Here is a 20,851-nt window from a genome sequence, read left to right on the forward strand (position 1 = left end):
AAGCAGTTCATAAAAGCCACACAGGTGTTATTACTGTTTGTTTTGCTTTTATTCTCACCATTGTTAATTGATTTTATGCCCTATGTGTACTTTGTCTAGAAAATAGCCTGCAATTTTCCTGGGGCAGTGATTGCACTAGTTGCAAAGGGATCTCAGCCTTAAGTTAGGTTTCTGGTATTAGTGCAACATAAACAGCTGTTGTGGCAGTTCAATAGTTTGGTTATGGAGTTAAATTTCCCCCCTGTGAATAATTTGTATACAAGTTTCTGGATTAACTCATGCATATCCACATTTAGCTGTCTGCTGCTGTGGAGGCAGTCTGTAGGGAATAAACATGGGTCTCGACTGAATTTACATTCACATTATTTACTGAAGTTCTGGATATAGCTGGGGGGACTTTGAGTCACAGTCACCTAAAACTTTCCACATTGCTGAATGCTGCCAAACGGATAGCAAATCCCCTTCAGTAGGCTTCAGGTTTTCCTAGAATGTTTCCTTGGATCACAGTCGCTTGTAAGGAACAATAATGAGCCCATTGGTCATTTATTTGATCCTAATTGTAGAGCTTCACAGTTAAAAATTGGCCTCAACTAGAATCTGATAAATAATATTTGTAATCACTTCACAACTTATTTCTCAAAAAAGTTCCAGATTAGTTTTTAAGTATGTGTGTGAACGAAAATTTAACTGGAGGTGCTAGAGGCATAGTGGTATGATTTGGAAACTATTGAGAGCCTTGTCTTTTGCAAAGCAGAGGAATAGCTAAGTCACACCTTGTTTTTGTGTGAGAGGGGTCTTTTCTTACAATAAGACTGCTAAGCTCCTACCAGTGCTCTGCAGGCAATCCCTGCTTCCCTTGGAAGGATGGCAATCTTTCATAAAAAGCAGCAGAAACATAATGTGCTGTCAGATTGTGAGGTCACTGTTTCTCATTTGCTGAAGTGAACCACTGGCATGTTTTCAAAAACTATATCTAATTTAACCATATAATTCATTCTGATAAGTAGTAGTGCTGAGAAGAAAACTTAGGGAAGACGAATTTGAAAGTAATATGTTGTGACACCAAAGAGAACTTTTATCAGTAAAAATACCAGCAGATCTACAATGCAGTAGTTGGAAGCATTCTAATTGTTGTTGAGCCAAAGCAGCAGCTGTTGCCATTCCATGAGCTGTCCTGCCCACAAAACTGAGTGCATCTGTAAGCATAAGTGAGATGCTCTGTGTGACACCTCATATCAACAAAGGCCTGCATTTCCAGAATTCTGCACATTGGCATTTTCAGGAAACATAGTTTTAAAGCCAGTTTACAGTGTAATACAAAATAAAGTTGCCAAAGTACTGTAAAGTTTCAGAGAGGTCTTCATAACAAGGTGTCTCAGAGCTGCATTACGCAGTGGTCCCATGAGAGACCATGGGGGGAACATGCTCTCAGCAAAAACACTACACTCCTAGGCAACCTGCACAAAAGCTGTGCAAAGAAAAAACTCTTCTGATAAATCTTCTTGCCTTGAGTGGAGTCCAGGACAGGTTGTAGAGAATCACCTAATATAGCACGAGAGCCCCTGAGATGTAGGTATCAGATGCAGAAAATTAATTGATGGCAAGTAGCAACTATACATACATCTGGGAAAGAAGGTACAGTGTTCAATCTAAACTGTAATAAGAATTTTGAAACATTTCAAAGAAGTTTCATCGAAATGTGAGAAATTTCCCAGTCCTGGCAGGAAGTGCAGTGCTGTAGTACATGTCTGTGCTATTCCTTTACTGGCTAAGTAGCAGGAAAAGTGGGATTCTTTTTGTTTGTTTTTCATTTTAAAGTGACACAGCTTTGAGCTACAATTCTTAATTCACCTCACTGCTTCTGAAGGCAACAGAAGAACATTATCATAATACTAGGCTTTGAGAAAATAAACATAAAGAAGCCTTTGTTTTCTAGATAAATGAAAAAGTAGAAATTAATTTTTTCAAGACTCTTAATTTCATGGTGCTGCTTGAAAGGTTTAAACAGAAGGAAACACCTATTGAATAAGGCGTGTTCCAGATGTTCTTGCTTTCTCCAGTTCAACCACTATTAAGAAGTGATTGACACGAATGTATTAGAACACCTTTTTGTTCTGTACCCCCGTACAAAAGACACCACCTACATAAGAGGTGGAGTTTTGGCTGCCCTAGGTTTAAGATGGGTGTGGGACATCCACAGCTGAATCATGGACTCAGAAGAAGCTGCTGAGGCAATAAAAGGGGGGAAAAGGCATAAGCCCTTGAGATAACCTCTGGATTAGTCATTTTTTCACCAGAGGGGGGGAAAAACCAAAACAAGTCTACACACATTCATGAACATGTCATTCAACACCAAGTAATTCATGCTCTGGGAGGAGTTTGTTGATATGGAATGGGCCAAGAAGTTTCCCTAAAGTAGCCAATTTCTCTAAGACCTACTTAGGCATTGTGTCACTTTTACAATGTCAGCAGAGTCCCTGGGAAAAGGCACTGCATTCATCCCTGAATCCGTCCATCCATCCACTACCAGCTTACAGCACTATGAGCTCAGCCTGTCAGCCTCAGTGCCACAGAAGAAGAAAGGCCCAGGTCTCAGAGCTTGGAGCTATGAAGCAGCCTGCAGGACCTCAAGCCATTGCCAAGGATCAGCCTGGATTTGAAAGGTTACACAAGGATAGGAGTGATAATAGGGAAAAAAATTATAAGAGAGAGGATGGGCCGTGAATGAAACCTCTAATTTAGGGATCTCCAACCAGAAGCTGACCTTTTTTATATAGAAATGGTTAGTGGGCAGTATGTTCTCTCTTTAAACAAACAAGAATTGCAGATGTTTTGGTACATGGTGGTCAACTTTCTCCTAATAAAGAAAGTGTAAAAGGAGCTCAACTATTTCAGCTTTCAGTCAACAAGATTATCTGAAAGCTTAGAAATGCTAGAACTTAAAAGTATGTATCTGAACAAGACATGTTCACTGAGAATCAAGTACTAAGTCCTTGTCCATAGTATATTTAAAAGTGCACATAGACTCCTGAGTGAAACTGCTGTAACTCCACTGGTGCTCCAAAGCAGAGTTATTAGTGATATATTTTTACTATTGCTGTACTTAGTAACTCCAGACTTGAATTTTCTGTATACCAATTTTGCATGGAAGAAAAATACTTTCTAAATTGTTAGCTGTATGCATGGATAAGTTTGTGCATCCCTCTGCTGAAAGCTGACAAAGCTGTTTGCCTCTGCAAATGGAATGAGATCCATCTCTGTTTCTTCTGATTACTTCTGGTAGTCAAACCAGTTGTGCTCTGTCACTGGTAGCAATAGTGGCCGGTGTATTTATCAATGTACATACTTTGCAGGTGCACAGTGAACTCATTTCACCTTCTTCATTCTACTGGAACAACAGTCCTGCTGCATCCAAAAAACTAAGGGAAGAGAGATAAGCTTCATAGAAAACTGCATAGAGATGTGTAGCCCTGCCCAGTTTCAACTCTTCCACAGTGTATGTCAAAAGCCTGTCAAGACAAAAAGCTTTCATATTTACTTTTTGAGGCAATTCTGTAAAACCAAACATTGTTACCACATATGTCCTCTCATGGCTTGGTCGGTGAGATTAAGCATAATTTGACATTTACAGACAGTTAGCTTTCAAGGTGCATATCCCAAAAGAGCTATAGTGCACACTCCTTTTTTACTGCCCCAAAACTTTCTCCACTTCCCCTTTTTTAAGAGAGCTGGCAGTTAAAGAGAAGTGTAACTGCCCAGCATGACAAGGGAGCTTCTGTAGAAACCATTTGCCTCTACACTTTCCTGCCTGTTGCAACTCCTGGACACCTGCATTTTGTCTTGGTGACATTATCTCATGACTATTCTCAGTTCTCCATTCTGGAAAATAGATTATATTACAGCATTTTGCTGATTTATCCAATCTAATAATGTAGCTTGATGCACTAAATTTTTTGCATTAAAATTTTCCCAATCTCCTGTAATTTCTCAGAATTTAGAGGAGAAAGAATAAAATATATAATAACAACATTTGCTTAATTCTGTATTTTCCTTTTTCATGTCCCTAGACATATTGGTTCTAATAACTATTGTTATGCCTAAGGGTATATAACATATAAACTGTATTGTGAAAGAGACTGTTGCTTGTGTTTTACTTAGAAACTCAATCCTTGTGTGTCCTTTTGAGAATATTATAAGTATGACAAGAGCTCTACAATTTCTGGGTGAGAACAGCATCTCAGGAGGAGGCTAAATACAGGATATGAAGAGGGCTGATTTTGCTTGAATGCAGTTTAAGTTAGTTGAATTTTTACTTGCTTAATTAAAATAAGGAAAAGATGTTAATAAAAAACCTGGTGTATTTGTACAGTTCTTGACTGAATCTTTTACAGAGTTCTTTACAGCTGAACAGGGACATTTATCAGATGACTTGGCAGAAATGTTTGACATATTTCAGTTAAAACTCTAACACTTAACTGTTGTAGCTGACTCACAAAAACCCTTTCCTGGATCAGATAGCCAGGCAACTTAAGAAACAAATCAGCTATTGCAAATTCTTGGAGTTTAAAGAGAAGGAACATTTTCTTCTAGTGATTATTACATTTTAAAACAATTCCCTAAGTATGCTCTGGGGAATACCAAGGTATGCAACATCAGACACACAGTTGAGCAACGTAATTGTGTAAACATCATGTTTTGGACAGGCAAAGTGTTTGAATAAACCGTGCAAAAACTGTTCTCAAAAGAAAGCTGACAAATAATTACGTGACTCTTTAAAATAAACAAAACACACCTGAGGTGTTTGACTCTACTTCTGGGGTTCCTTTCACATTGGTTTGATCACTTTCCATGTGAAACAATGTCTTTTCCCTTGCTTAAAACAATAGGTTTTCATGATCTTGAGGGAACTAGATGTCAGAACAGAATAAAATATCTACACCTTAGATTAAGCCTGTCTCAATAATTCTTGTATCATATCATATTACTTGATAGTTATCTCCCACACAGTAGTAAAATTGTCCTGTAAAGGTAGCTAAGGGAAAGTCAAGATTATATAACTAAAAAGAGGGAATTTTATTAAACATCTGAATTTTCCAGGTGCTTTGTGAAAATGGAAGGCAGTTTACAACTACTCTGAGACATCTGTATTTGTTGTGATATATGCAAGTACCCATATCCTTTTTATAAATCAGATGCATAACACACAGCTTTTAACACACAGCTAAGAGTGGAAACTATCACTGTCATTTAAGGTCTGATGGGGAAATGGGTTAAGCTGACTCCTGATGTTCTGCAGATTTGCAGTTTATGCACTGAACTGCTTTAAGTTATGCTTATCCAAATAGCCACTTTCTCCTGTCCCCTCAACTTGTATCTTTTTTCAGCCTTGAGTGATATTCAGTTCCTTCTTAATCTGTTTCCCCAAAGTTTCCTGCAGTTCCTTATAATTTGGCTCAAATTCCCTCTGGACTGCCAAAACAGAGGTGCTCTCCCTGTATATACTGAAGAAGTGTAGGGGACTAATACAATTAATTTTGAGAGACATGCCATAGAATGAAGACATTCAGGTATACATGCAAAGATAATGAGAACAGATTAGATGAGGGTCAGCCAGAGTGTGGACAAACACACATGGTGGTATTAGGCATTTAATGGTCCCTTCATGTGCTGTTCCAAGAGGGAATTGAGCACCCTAAGCAATTACATGGTGAGATAATGGAGGCAAACTGAACATTTAGAAATGGCTTTTTTTGAGCTTGCCACAGAAGGCTTTGGCAGGAGACTGCCAATGCTATGAACATAGGATATTCTGTTTCCTTGTACCATGTTTCTTTTGTACCTCTCCTGTCGCTCAAGGAATGGAGAAATGGGAAGGCAGAATTGCAGTCAGCGAAAGAGGAACCAGAGTCACAGAGCTGTGAACAGGGAACTTAAACACAAGCTAGTGAGCACCATCCACCATGTAGTGTTGCACTGGTGAAACAGCAGAACCACAGCAGAAAAGTAGTGATTTAATGGTTTACAGGCAGCTAATTACCACTATGCCAGTACTAGACCATTTGCATTTTGTTTGGGGCAGAAGCATGCAGCTTCCATAACTTATTCTCCTTTTCCTTGGAACTGGATCTTAGTTGTTAAGTTCTGCCCCTTCTGAGCTCAAAAAAAAAAAAAAAAAAAAGCAAAAGGAGGAGACAGACTGAATTCTGAATTATGAGATCAGGTAGTAAATCAAGGAAGTTTGAACAAATGTAGCTAATTCTGTCATTATGTGAAACAAAACAAATGTTGATTCAACTCTAGTTTAGGCTGGAGCAGTCCAAGGCAGCTGAACAGAATATTTGAATGAGTAAAAGCAAAATTTCTGCTCAGATGCAAATCTGTTGCTGTTTTAAAAATACAGTTTTAACTTCAGAATGCTGATGAAAAGGGTTGATTTTCAGGATTTTTCAAATTACAGCACAGTATATTAAGAGAAATGAATGGCAATTTATCTGAATATGCAAGGCCATAAACTGGATCAGTTCAGCAGCTGCTCCACAGGCAGCTAAACTGTCTTTGTGATGACAGAGAGAGAGACCCTCATGGAGGAGAGTGAAGTGGACACTCATAGGTAGGAACCACAAAAAAGCATCATTACCGATAAGTAAGCAAGCACTGCTAAAGCAGACAGAACAGGGACAGTCACTAGCAGGCAGCCTGGCCATCTGTCTCCCTTTCCTATTTGGAAATATTGGTTATTTGTTGATTTTAACTTTTTAAAATGTTGTTTCCTTCCTGATGATGATGTGATTTGAATTCACCTGCATATTTGATTTGCACCTTGTAGAAGTTTAATTAAGTATATACAATTAATGACTGGCGTCAGCTTATCCTGTGGAATTTGCAGCAGCAGGACACCTTAAATGCTCCTGCTGCTGCTGCCTTGCCAGACCTGAGGACTCCAGTCTCCGGCACTGTCAAGCCAATGCTGTTCTCCAGTGCTTTGTTTCAATAGAGAAATGTGGCAATACAAGGGACAACAAAGGCAGCTCCTTTTTTGAAGAACACAAAATAGATTAAGCTGGTCTCAGCTGAAAAGGATGCCATCAATTTAGACAGCAGTCTGCTCTTTCAGCTGAAAACACGGGAAATGGAGCAGCACAAATGGGTGAACTGCTTGATTCTCCAAAATATTTGTGAGATAATTAATCTCTGCTGCTTGCTTTGTTTGATAGGGGACCAGCTTACTGCTCCATTACATGCAGTGATGTCGCTGAAGAAGGTAGGCATTTTCAAATGAGAGAAAACCAGAATTTATTTCCTCTTTAACACCACATTCTTTGTGTGTTGAGAAGTGAAAAAAACAAGCTGTCCTTGTGTTCATGGCTCCTCAGCGCTGCAGGACTGGAAGTTTAGGGCAAAGGAACAGTTGTAAAACAGAAAGTAGGGGCAAAGAAAGCAGTGCCAGACTTTGAGGGAGAAAGCACTACTGTAAATATACCTAATGACTAGGCATAAAAAGAGGTACTAAGTGATTCCTCATGCCCTTGTGAGCTGAAAGCAGTTTGGTGAGAAACCTCAGGGCAATTATTCCCAAGCTTGCTGGAACATCAGGACTCTGGAATATAATAGTGTTGGCTCCCATGCTAGAGCACTCCCTCCTGGCCTATGGATGCACTAGTTTTAAGAGGGCAGTTAAGGAAAATAGTACAACCTCATGACTGAAGGAAGAATAAAACCATGATAATAAATTCAGCAGAGGGAGAGTCAGAAAATTGAGATATTTATCAGAACAATTATCTTGCTGTGACAATGGTAGCACTTGCTTGGACATCTCGGTACAAAGCAACTTGGGCCAAGAGCATTAAAACTGCCTTACTCCATTTAAAATAGCAAGTTTCAGCTGGAATGGAGAGTGTGACTCCTGGTACACAGGGAAGCAAGACAGAGCTAAAATGACTCTTCTTGAGCCCCTAATTTGAGTTTTTCTTCTGTGTTTGAATTTTTCCTTAAATGGCTAGAAATCATTTCTGTCTTATGCCTCCATTAAGATGTTTAAATTCCTCATTTAGTGCTCAGTACATCATTCAAATTCTCCAACTCTCAGAGCAGAAAGCACTGCTTTTGAATCTTCAGGGGCTTTTACAGAAAGCTTTTTAGCAATTATTTTGTAATCAACTGAATTGTGTATTTATATATCAGCAAAGTATCTTCTAAACACTTTTGTTATAGTATCTAAATACATTTTACTGCAGCTTCTAAGCAGTTTCTAAAAGCCATTAAAAATTAAAAAGGAAAAATTATTTGCCTCAGATTTATTTTCTGGGTGATACTGTGTATCCCAGAATTGCCAAGTGTTCCTGTCTTCCGTAGCTCTTACTTGATTTGTATGGCATTGCTGGTTGTGTTAAAACAGTCGAACTTGATCCTTATGCCTTGTCAATCTTACTTGAGATTTGAGTCTGTTACATTTTGACTGGGTTTAAAAGAAAATATTTCGAAGTTTGGGGTTTTTTTCCCCCCCGTCAACCCTTGATTTCTCACTCTATCTTACCTTGTACATTGCTTCCAAGACTCTTCAGAATGTAGCAGGTGTTGGAACGAGACTCCAAAGCCAGCTGCACAAGCATCCCTCAGACTTCTGGAGTGCTGACCTGTAAAGAGCTGATTTTAATCACTGCCTCTGTGGCAAGTTTTGTCCTCAGCCCTCCAAATCCCTGCAGGAGGTCCCAGCACAGGCCCAGCAGTGGGTTCTGGAGTCCCCAGCTACCACAGACATCCCCATCTCACATCCTGAAACACAGAGGCTGAAGCTAGACCCTGAGACCTGGTGACATCTTCTCATTTGACCTACTGCATTTGGGACAGCAATTATCTTACGCAGACAGCACTTCTGTGTGAAGGCCATTTGAGATTCAATGATTCTGAGTTCTGATCTAAGGAGATCTGGAAAGCTGAGTAGGGTGGATTAACAAAACATTTTCTGATCTGTCACAGCCTAAATGTGTCATTGGCAAAGGACTGGGATGTGCTGTTTGTGACCTTTGCTTCCAAATCCACCAAAGCCCAACCTTCCTTTTACCCAGCAGATGGCCAACTGCTCTTGCTTACAGAAAATAAACCTAAGCAGAGGCTTCCTCACTAATGTTTATAGCCCTGCAGGTGGACACTTTAAAGGAAAGGCAGCTTTGTTAAAACATAAAACAAAAACCTAAGAAACTTTAAATTCAAGACCTGTTATTTTGTGCTCAGTGGCAGAGCTCCTTTTTCTTCAGACAAGTATGCTTGAGTGATAAAGTACATGCAAGGCCTCTGGGAAATGTAGCGCATGCTCTAGAGATGTGGGGTAGTTTACTTCTACGAGGGGAGCCAAGACTGCAATAACAGACATGGTAGGCTTTGTACCCTTGGAAAAGCTTAGAAATATTAAGCTTAATTACAGGGTAAAATATAAAATGCTTTGAGGTTTTGTTCAGTGCAGCTCTATCTGCCCTTCCCTGATGCTGTTCTTTCTCTGAGTGTTCTTTGATCTTTAAAGGATACTGTTGGTTTAGCTGGACCCAGCTGCACACAGGGGTTGCAATTTTGGCTAATGCTCACGACTTTAGGTGGTCAGAGGGCACTCTTAGATGGGAATGTGAAAGTCTAAACTTGAGTTAACATTTAGTTCACATTTAGGATTCACCCAGCAGCTCAGACGTGGTACTGCAGCATGTAGTAACTCATCCAGAGTTACTTAGAATTCACATACTTAGAATTATCCCTAGTATTTTGTCTCTCACCATCCACTTCTGCTGGTATGTAGTTACCAAAATGGGCCAGCTGATGGACAGGCATCTTCTAGCATCAGTGAAGGTCTCACAGTCACAAAATGAACCAGCTAATGTAAAGCAAACTGGAAATGGAAACAACAAACTTTCATCCATTGCTAGGATGTTATGCAGTCTAACACAGTATGGCAACTGTTGGCAGGCACTCAAAAGCTGGAGCATGGCATGCTTGAGAGGCTTGGACTGACCAGTCACAGGCTGTGTCAGCCAACATCTCCAGGAACTGAGGACACAAAAGACATCAGTTCTCCTCCCAGACCTGCTCTGTTTGCAGTAGTTTTCCCTCTTCTGCTTTTCCCGTAACTATTACAGCCAGTGCTACTCAGTCACCAGGGAGGTAAATGCACACCACATCAAAGGGTACAGTAGAACAGAGATTACAGAAGACAGTTTCTTGCTTAATTTTATGTAACTTCTAGCAGTATTTGAGTTATTGTTTTATCTTTCCTCATATGTAACCAATTAGCTTTTTCTATCTGAAAATCTCTTGGATAATAACCCAGCAAAGGATATAAAGTAAGGAAGTATGACTCTCCACTGGAAAACGAAGAAAACTGGCAGGGATCTTATGGGCAGATAAAGTAAATAAAATAGCATTAACAATCTTAGCAAAGCATTCCAGATTATGAAATTACAAAGCCCTTTTCAATAAGCTTTTTGCGTTACTTAAACACTGTGTTGTGCAAACAGTTTTAATGTTGTCCTGTTACTGAGCAGGAGGTTATGCAACCAGGCCACAATACACACGTTGCTTTTTGAAGACAAGTACATAAAGCAGTAATGTATTGTAAAAGCATTGTTACAGAAGCGAAAGCTCTTTCAAGTTATTGTAACTGCTCATGTCACAAGAAAGGGAGGTTCTTTAAACTCTGTATCATTTTATATTATGCATGTAAGGCATAAAAAAACCGACCTTGGGAGACAGAAGCCCTGCCTGCCTCAGACAATAATGGGTGCCTCAAATGTTTGCCTTTCAGAGGTGGCAAATAATACTCTAAGTTCACGTACACAAATGTGTGTACACACTTGGCTAAGAAATGCCAAACAGGTGGAAAGAAAAATTTTTGGCATGGAAAGCCACTAACCGAGGCAAATGTCTGAGAGGGTAAGGCCGAGAGTGCTTCTGTCCCCTGCTAATGTTTTCTACCATTTTACCTTGGCATCTATTACCCTGATAGGCTTTTACTGTTTTCTGCCCTGCCCCAGGCGTCTCTAAGCTTAATATTTGATTTTGCACCCTTTTCCCTATCTTGCTCCCTATGCTTGTTTCAGGCAACAAGCACGGACTAAATCTTTGGGGTTTTGTAGAGCCACTGTTCAAAACTGCTTGAGACTGCTCCTACACATTTGCAATAATAAACAACAGAAGAAAGAAGCTAAAATTAATAAAAACATGACAAAAAGGCAGAGCTAAATGTTATATACAGTGAAAGCAATTGGAAGTATGAATGTACAAAAAGGCTTCTTTGATTAGCATGTTATAAAGGAATAATCATTTTTAGAGAAAGAGCATGCAGTACTTATTTCATCCACCAAAATATCATTGGTTTTGTGTTTTAAATCCAGTTTTGAATAAACACTGTGGAGCAGAAATGTTAGATTCACTTTCTTCATTTTATAAGTACATGTCACTTTAGGTCCTCTTGCAAACAGGTGCCCAGTCCTCTGGTGGGCACTGGAGCAGACTCAGTGATGATCTAGTTATGTTCGGACCACAGTTGCTCCAAAGGGAGAGATTCCAGCTAAAAATAAAAATCTTCAGTCTTTTCTATCATACCCCCTTTTGGCAGAAGAGAAACATTTGGCATTGAACTGCTCTGAGAACCCCACACCAGCTCAGAGGTTGCCTTGCAACAGAGCCATACCAAAAGAGAGTGGCTTGGCTGTAGCAGAATTTTCTCTGTAGCCTTTTTTTTTTCCACGGGGTTACCCACAAATCACTAATTAAAAGGAAAGGATCCTTAGAAAGGATGGATTTAGAGTTATCAATGAGACTTGCTGATTTAATGACTATTTTACATTTTACAAGAAAGAGAAGGAGATTACAGTAAAGATCTTTTGATAACCTTGCAGATTCCACTCATATAGCTAAATCCTATTTTGTGAAAAGCTCTATGTATATTGTGCATTTTTATATTATCTAGAATTTCAGGACACAAGATGGCAGTGTACATATTAGTGATTCAGGCTTGGAAATGCTCCTGCTACTCAAACTAAGCATATAACATTTTATTTAAGCCTATATTAATCTGATTGTGGAATTGTGGTATTAGAAATAAACCTAAAAGTATTTGTCAAGAGCAGAAACAAATGCAATTTGCCAATAAATCAGTAATGCATGAACAAGTGTTAGGTAAAGCTTAATTCAGGATTTTATTGTACACAACACCACTCTGGAGACATTAAAAGCCTCTTATGAAACTCCTCAATTGCAATAACAAGAGGGTATCCCTTTATGAAGGAATGGAAGCGGGCTCAGTCGTAAGAGCTTCTGAGCAAAATTGGCTGCTGGGGAAAAGCGCATAAGAGAGCTGGCAGCCTGAAATATGTGGAAAGCTCAGGGCTCTCGGAGGAGCAGTGCAGACCACTGAAGTGGAACAGGCTGAACAGTATCTAAAATTGAACAGGTGCCTTTCTGTGAAAAAAAACTAACAAAGCGGACAACTGTTTGGCATGATAATTGAGTGAAAAAAATTTCACTGAGAGGCATCAAATTAGGGGATGCCTAGGGGCCTATCCTAGGGGATAGGTCTCTGGCTGAGGAGAAGATTGCTTAAAGAGCTACAAGAAGTTGGACCTTTCCATGTGTAACTTCAGAGGAAGGTCATTCAGAGCCTCTCTGGGCACCAGTGGGTAAAGAGAACTGCAGTAACAAGCTTTCAAGGCCACTACCCAGAAACCACTTTGGTTGGGTTGAGTTGAATACTGGAATTAGTAGGTGTAGCTAAAACGTTGTTTTGGCTGCCTTTCCTATCATTTGGTCATGCAAACATGGCCTTGCTACATAGTAAAAAGAGCTCCTAGAAAAACAGTAATATTTCAGAGTATAAAATAATCCTCAAGTCATTATCCCTGTGGGATTTCTAATGCTGACCAAATTCTAGCACTCCTCATTTCTCCTGGGGAATGTTCAGGTGACTTTGCCTCCCTGTACCTAAACTCGTGGCCCTCATGGGCAAGTCAGATTGACTCAGGAGATGCAAACTCAACACCAAGGTTCATTATTTCTGGACACAGCTCTTACTTTGACAGAGTTATTAGGAATTAGATCATGAAAAAATATATACTTCTCTCAGACAGGTGTGATATAACTACTTTCTTTTTTTCTCTCCAGAATGGGAATATTTGTTATCCTCTGTTGTACTGCATCATGGAAATCCTCCAGTGTGAGTGGAGATGGGTGTATTGAGCTTGACCAGTATTTTTGACAGAAGGTGGAATTTGGGGACTCCTGGTCCCTGAGTCTACTTTTCTTGTGGTCATTATCTATGTTTAAAAGTATCACTATGTTCCCAACCCCTCAATCACAGCAATTCCAGTGAAAAGTTGTCAGATTTTTCATGGTGGTCCATTCCTTTTTTTACAATTGGCCAATTGCTGCTTGTTATGGCCTTATGTTCCCACACATAAATCACTGGGTTAATACCGGGACTTCTTTTCCCTCTCTCTTTCTGTGTTTGCATAAGATTGAATTTGGAGTTGATTCAAATCAAATAATTCAAATGCCTGGTGTTTTAACTACAGCTGGGTGTGGATTCATGACTAAAATAAAGTGTATTACCTAGCAGTTTCAGTCATTTGGTCTATTCGTCACAGTAGATTACAGAAAGTGTGTCAAGCACAGAATTATGCATGCACTTTTCAACCATCTAAAATGGAGGATAAATTGAACATGTCATAGTTCTAGGAGAGTAATTTATATTGAGTACAAGCTGGGAAGGGACTAGAGCCAAAACCTCAGATCTAAATTACTTGAGTTCCAGGGAAATTTTAATCCAAATAAAAACTTCAGAGCTGTTCATTATATAATTAAGTGAACCAACAAGAGACCATATCTCAGCACTCACTCCCAAGCTAAAGAATTTACACCAAAATTGAAGTTTTGTGGTTAAGTCCACAGATGCTTAATACTGACTGTGATCACTGTATGGAGTTACTGCCAACTATCTGTTGTAACCACCCCACATGTCCCTTTTGGCTTTGCATATATTACTGTTCTTCATACATAAACTCCTCCAGCCCAATAATAGTTCCTCACTGAGAGTGTGTTATGAGGATTCACAAACTTGTATTTTTTTCATGCATGGACCATTGAACTTGGCCTCATTGTCTTCTTTTCATTGCAGGTGCCACCAATAATGTCTTAGGACTGAGAGAAAAAAGGAAAACAGTTTTTTCTTGCTGCTTCTGCATGATCTTCCCTACAGTCTGTCTCACCTTCTTTTGCCTCTAGTCAAAACCCAACTATTCTTATCATGACAGTAGTTAGCCCATGTAGACATTCAGTGAAATTCCATCTTAGGTAAAACAGTTCTTACTCTTCTATTCAGAATCATTCTTAATCAAACCTTCTTTTAGGAGGTATAACCAATTTCCTCCAAATTAAACATAATCTACCCTTTTCCTGTGATAAAATGTAGCTGTAATAGCCCACCCCAAGATTAAGTTCTCCCTCCCCAGTATTTTACAAAAGCACCTCTTTGACCTGACCCAACACAAATCAAAACTAATGTCTTTCCCATAGTCCAAAACAGCTTCTTCTCCCCAAAATAAACTCTTCTCTTGACATTAAAAGGAAATTACCCTCACAAATTCAGGAAGTCATGGTGCAGCAGAGTGATTGTAGTCCTAAAGACACTTTAACCTTTTCATTTACTGCAAGCATCATCCTTCTACCTGTTGTCAACCCATAATGTAAAAGGTGAGGTCTGGACTAAGAGGGATGGAGCAGGAAATGTTGGCAGGCTGGAGATTGTTACCTTCTGGTCCAGCACAGGCACACAGGATCCAGCTGAGGCTTGAAAGCTGTTCAGAGCAGACAGTTACTGGGGAAAAGGATATTGGGGGTTATCACTACCACTGATACATTCCCCAAGCAAATATTGATGGTCATAATGAAAGTAAAAGGCATTATATTTAAAGTCAAAGTAATATGCCTGTGAAACATGCTGGCAAATGATATCATTTAGGCCAAGTGCTTAGCAGGATTCAGTAAAAGGTTATACATACATATTCATACATTTGTCCGGGAATTAGATTGGACCTGATAAAAATTCATAATGGATATAAATGTTCACAGTTCAGGGCATAAATCAGCCACCAGCCTGAGGTTAGACAATAACTTCCCCTAGAGCCAGGCTGTTACATAATTATCAATTATACTTGCAGAGGGGGGAAAGGAGGTTGAAGAATAGGCCAATTTCCTCAGAGACACCTGGGAATTACTATTGGCAGACAACTAATTTAGATTTTATCTGGTATGGAAGTTCTTATTACATCAAATAATGTAATTTAGAATTAAAGCATGTGATTTATTTTGTATTTTTTATTCTTCATGTAATCAAGTTCATGCCTGAGGGTAACTGCAGGCCTTTCCATTACAAGCCAGCCGAAGTTAGTGAAATTTCACTGTGCTGTGTTTTCTCACCAAATCTCTTTAAAAACAGTTTCACATTTTGCAAGGAAATCAGGCAGAGTCCCAGCAATTTAGTTTATCAAAGCTAGCCAATTAATACAGCCCAGTTACTGTCTATATTAGTAGAGAAAAAGTTACATGTGTGAACTGCAGCAAAATTTCATTCCAAAAAGTTCTCATTTTCGTTGTTTGCATATTAACCTAATAAGAGTTACAGAGGTCCTGAATATCTCAAATTATAGCATGGGGGCTACTCCAGGCCTACTTTTTTTGCTCGGTATTATCAGCTCACCTAAGCAAAACATACACAGTCAGTGGACTTGTTTCCATCAAGCAACACACCTCCAGCTTTTGTTGCACTTGAAAACAGTCTGTGAGCTAACATTATACATACTGCATGCTAAGAAAAGCAGCCTTTGTGACCTTGCAAACAGAGAGCTTGATAGAAAATCAGATTCTTACTCAATTGGTTAAGAAACTGCAAATGAATACAGGCAATCCTTTATGTTTGCTGCATTGGGATAGTAGCTGCATTCTGCTATAGTTTCTGGAGCACATGATACACTTATTGAAATTACAACACCAATTATCACCACAATAGATATAGAAAGCTGAGAAACATCTATTAACAAAACATCTCACCAGTTTTCACAAGGAAAAGGAGTGGTACTTGGCATCAGTTTCTCCTAAGCATAATTTCTGTTCCTAGTGAGTATTACTGGAAATATTGCTGTGTGATTGCTCACCATCTGGAAGGTTCTAGGGCCACAGTCTAAAAATAATATGGTCTTATTAAAAAAAAATTACCATGTAAACGTGAGTGCAAACTCTGTGTAAACTCTGTTTACACAGATTTATAAAAGGAATTGCTGAAGAGAAGGCAGCAGATGCAATGTAGCAGATTTTTAAAAAAGGTTTCAAATAATATTTTGTAAAAATTTAAGTTGAAAGATGAATTCCAGCTGGCTTTGCTGTGCCAGCTGTGAGCTGCCGAGGACAGCCGTGCTCTGAGCACAGGCGCTGACTGCCCAGCTCAGTGCTGGTGCTGCAGTGCAGGTGCATTACAGGCTCCTTACCAGCTGCCCTCATGTAACTCAGGGGCTGCAGAAGCAGCACCACTGCACCATGGCTTTCTAGGAACAAACAGGGCAACTCCTGTGAGCACAATTAGCTCTTGACAGCGGCAGCGTTATCAGCCCTGCAGCTGAGTCAAAAATGAAGAATACAATCTTTTGGGGTGGGTTTTGTTGGCACCATTTGACACCAGTCTTCTGCCAGTCACATCTGCAGTTCTGTCGTGTCTCCTGCCTCCTTCTGTCTTGCTACTGCTGCTGACACCTTGCCAACAGCAAGCCATTTCCCTGGGATGCTTTCAGGCTGCTTGCAGCCCAGCTGCCTTGCTCTGCCAGCTACCAAACTGCTGCTCCAGCTCCCACATTGGCTTCTCCCTCTTAAACATGGTTTACCTTATGCTGGAAACCCCAGTATATACTGGGAACCTCAATACAGAGCTGCAGAGGCATAGGATACATTGAACTGTGAGGAGATGTTTGGGCTGTGAGAAATATGGGGGTGAGGACTGATTTTTTAAAAATATTTTCAACAGGATAATGAAGTGAACTTCAGAACTCTGCTGACATTTACAATTGTATGTCTCAAAAATCTGCAAATGAAGAATTATAGATGAGGTGTAAAGAAACGATGCACTCAAAAGTGGTTGTTTTGACCTAGAATAAGGCAAATTGATAAATAGTGTACAAATAATCCAGATAATCTTTCAGTGGAATAAATAGCTTGAAAACTATGAATTGGAAAAGAAAATGATGGGAAACTGTCCTTCTTCCTTGGCTTCTAGATGTGAGTTTGCATAGGATATGGCAAGGCAAAAGAGCAATGTCATTGTAGACTCCACATGAAGAGCAGTAACATCATCAGATTAAGTAATTTTCTTTTTCATTTAGGCCTAAAATATTCTGTTGTATCCCCAATGCTATCAAAAAGAAAAAAGATAAATGAGAAAGAATTCTGAAAAAAAAGCCAGAAAACAAATAATTGGCTGGAAGCCAAGCTTATTTGGAAATATGTGCATATGTTTAACTTTTCCAAACCTTTAAGAGTGATTAAGGGGAACTCATAGCGGATAACTTCTTCTGGAACAAGCTGCTTAGAAATAGAACGTAGAAAAAAGAGGTTAGCAGGTCATGGGCTGCCAGAGATACTGACACCGCTTTGTTAGCTGCTGCTGCTGCTGAGCAGCCACAAAATTACTCAGGTAGCAGATCCCCAGAGCGCATAAAAACGAGGGTTGCATTTATATATTCTGAGAATCAAGCTTAGGTTTTGTTTTCTCAGAAACTCACTCCCAGAGACAAACCTCCCATGCTTCTAATAGGTATTTAGATAAAAACATGGTCCAGTCCAGTGCTAAGGACCACACTGATTCTTTGCTACTGCTTCCTATTCAAATACAGTCTGGGCCAGTACCAGTGCAGATGCTCCAAGAGCAGCTCCTGTAGAACAGTGTGAATAGAGACAGCAAATTGTTTAGATTTGAAACTTGGTAATGACGAACTGCCTGCTGCAACAGTAGAATATGTGGGGTGTTACATGAGGCTGAGGGAGTACGCAATGTTTTATATTCCCATGTCATGTGACAATCAGGAGGAAAATATTAAAAAAAAAAAAAGGAAAGAAAAAATAAAGTGCAGTTCAAAAAAATCTAGGGATTCCTGGGAATGCCTGAGAATTTAAAGGGAAAGAAAGGCAGGCAAGAGGTGGCTCAGCTCACCTATGGCATAACTGTGTTCCAACACTTGGAGGATAGTGGGGGGTTCAAAAGCATGTCAAACATGGGATTCTGATTCTAAAGCTCGTGATGCTTTTAGAGTCTTTGTAAAATGTTTATTTAGAGTTAGTCTGGCTTCAGCAGTTGAAGTCACAAAACTAAGTATTTTAAAACTCTTCCCACTATATTCAATGCAATGCAGGCTGCAAACATTTCTATTCACACAATTGAACCTGTATTGTAAATAGAAATATATTCAGGGTCATTAATTCATTTATCTATTTTAGCATATTTCAATATTTATTTCTAGAATGGTTATTCTATTCTAGATTTATTCCAGAACTGTCTTGGCTCCAGAAAGTCATAGAAGTATCATCCATCTCAGGCATACTGATACTGTAGTATGGGTAAAACAAACATTAGGATTCTAGTTGGATTGGGTGCTCAGATAATATCATTTATTATTTGCAGATGCCAGGACACTAAAACTTTCAATTGTTTTCCCACCAAACTGAATAAGGCAGTATGTTAATACAATTACCTCTGCATAATTGGAGACTAAATCAATGATGACTGTGTCATTTGAATGCTACTTTAAATAATTTCATTTTTATGATGCTGTTCTGTTGCACATGGCATTATCAAATAGCTTATTCATTTTCCTGCTGACTGTGATTTGAGTTTGCATATTCTCTGTGACAGAAGAAGCACGTTTGCAACCTTTCTAGTTTTCTGGGATACAGTGTGCATTGCTTTTAATTATTTAGGCTGACACCCATTAACACTTGAACTCCATAGTCCATAGTGAGTGAAACAAGAGGGAAGGACTGAGTGGACTATAACTTCCCTGAAAAATAAAAGCAGCCACCAGAAGTCTTTGGCAAAGCCCTTAAAGGAAAACAAAATGTGGGGTAGACAAGGCACACAGAACTTAAGTGTTATGAAGGATTTCTCCTACTCCTTTCAGAGGAGGAACCCTAGTCATTGCCTGTTTGCCTCTGTATTAAAATATCTGGACAGGCAATAGGGAGAAGGGCCACAGACTACTCAATCTGTCATGGTCTGTTTGGATCTCTCAAATTCATAGGATAATGTACTTTGCAAATTAAACTTTATTTTATAAGCTCATTAGGAAAGAAAGCAAACATGATGAAGAAGGGCTCAATCAAACTAGTCTAGCTCATGAATTCACTAATTTATCACGTCAGTCATGAGGTTTCTAACTCACAAGTTCTCTAATTCATAACATGCAATTCATTAATTTGTAACTCGTGCACTTTGCATATGAGGAAAATATGTATCCAAGGGTGAGAGTGCTCATCCTTCTTCCTTGGTCACAGTGCAGGTGTTCCCTGTGTCACATAAGAAGCACAAACATTAGTGTTTTATCAACACTGTTTTCATCACAAATCTAAAGCATAACACCATACAAGCTACTATGAAGAAAATTAACTCTATCCCAGTCATAGCCAATGCAATCTCCACACCTTATTCCCTACTATTTACGTCATGCTCAGGTCCCATGCTATCCAACAGATCCTCATTAGCCACCTTCCTCTTTCCCATCCTTTGATATCTTCACAGGTATCATTCCCTGTAAAATGTCCATATAGTGCCTGTGAAATGTCCATTGAATTCATTTAGTCCAGGGCATTAGTATCTCTCTGTTCTGGTGGTCACTCAGGACCAGAGAGCTGCTGTGTTGTGTGGAGTTATTGGGCATCAAAGCCAGCTCAGGTTGGGTCACTGCTGCACATGCCCCACTTCTTCAACAGTGTGTTCTGCACTGGCAGTGGTTCCTGCTACAGTAATCCTGTAATATGCAACTGAGATCATAGTTTACAACAATTTAAAGGTGCATCTATTACAGTTTCCATCTCTCTTTGGACTCCTACCCTTGCCTCTGCTGCAGTGTGGACTTATCCAGAGACTCCAGTCCCTTAGGGGTGGACCTGCTCCAGTGTGGACCTACTCATGGGCCACAGTCTCTGCAGGGTACAGGTGATGTGGCCTGGCCTTACGCACCGCCACAGTCACTTTGAGGTGCACCTCCTCCAGCACAGCCTTATCCAAGGGCCACAGTCTCTCCAGGGGTGTACCTGCCGTGCTACAGACATATCCATGGCCACAGATGCTTCTGCTCCAACAAGGTCTTATCCACAACCACAGACACTTCAGGTTGTCCTGCTCCTGCAGGGACTTATCCACAGGTCAGGTGCCTCCAATTCAAGCTGACACTGGAGCTGCAGCCTGTTTGGGCCAGCAGCAACACCCAGGCCATGGGCCATTCCAGGCACATTGCCAGGGCTGTTATCAAAATGCTCCCAGGCACAGCTGGATAGGATGATAAGCCCAACAGCAAACAGAGTGAAAAGAAGCCACTAACAAGGTCTAGACTAATGTGCAGCAGGGCAAGCAAGACCTATGGCAAGCACAGCACCCCGCCAATTAATAGCTAAATAGCACTAAAAGCTATAAATTCAGTCTAGCAAACTCTGACCAAACCTGTCATTACCTCAAAGCATTTGAGCCCCAAGTTGGTCACCAAAACAGGACTGTCGTGGTTTAACCCCAGTGGGCAGCTCAACCCCACACAGTCACATGCTCACTTACCCCAGTGGG

At 39.9% G+C, this 20,851-nt stretch overlaps 1 protein-coding gene across 8 annotated transcripts in view; it reads right to left on the reverse strand.

Annotated features, from left to right (window-relative positions):
* Positions 1 to 20,851, reverse strand: part of AGPS (alkylglycerone phosphate synthase) — a 76,683-nt gene that overhangs the window by 51,477 nt on the left and 4,355 nt on the right. For 6 of the 8 annotated variants that reach the window (XM_053981759.1, XM_053981760.1, XM_053981757.1 and 3 more), the window contains one exon: positions 8,534 to 8,633. In XM_053981759.1, the coding sequence (XP_053837734.1) occupies positions 8,534 to 8,633 (100 nt within the window). Of the gene's footprint in view, positions 1 to 8,533; positions 8,634 to 9,761; positions 10,297 to 14,788; positions 14,848 to 20,851 lie in introns of those variants that run through there. The other 2 variants (XM_053981763.1, XM_053981762.1) reach the window with 2 other exon arrangements.

Source organism: Vidua macroura, chromosome 7 (assembly GCF_024509145.1).
Source record: "Vidua macroura isolate BioBank_ID:100142 chromosome 7, ASM2450914v1, whole genome shotgun sequence".
Classification (NCBI taxonomy): Eukaryota; Metazoa; Chordata; class Aves; order Passeriformes; family Viduidae; genus Vidua; species Vidua macroura.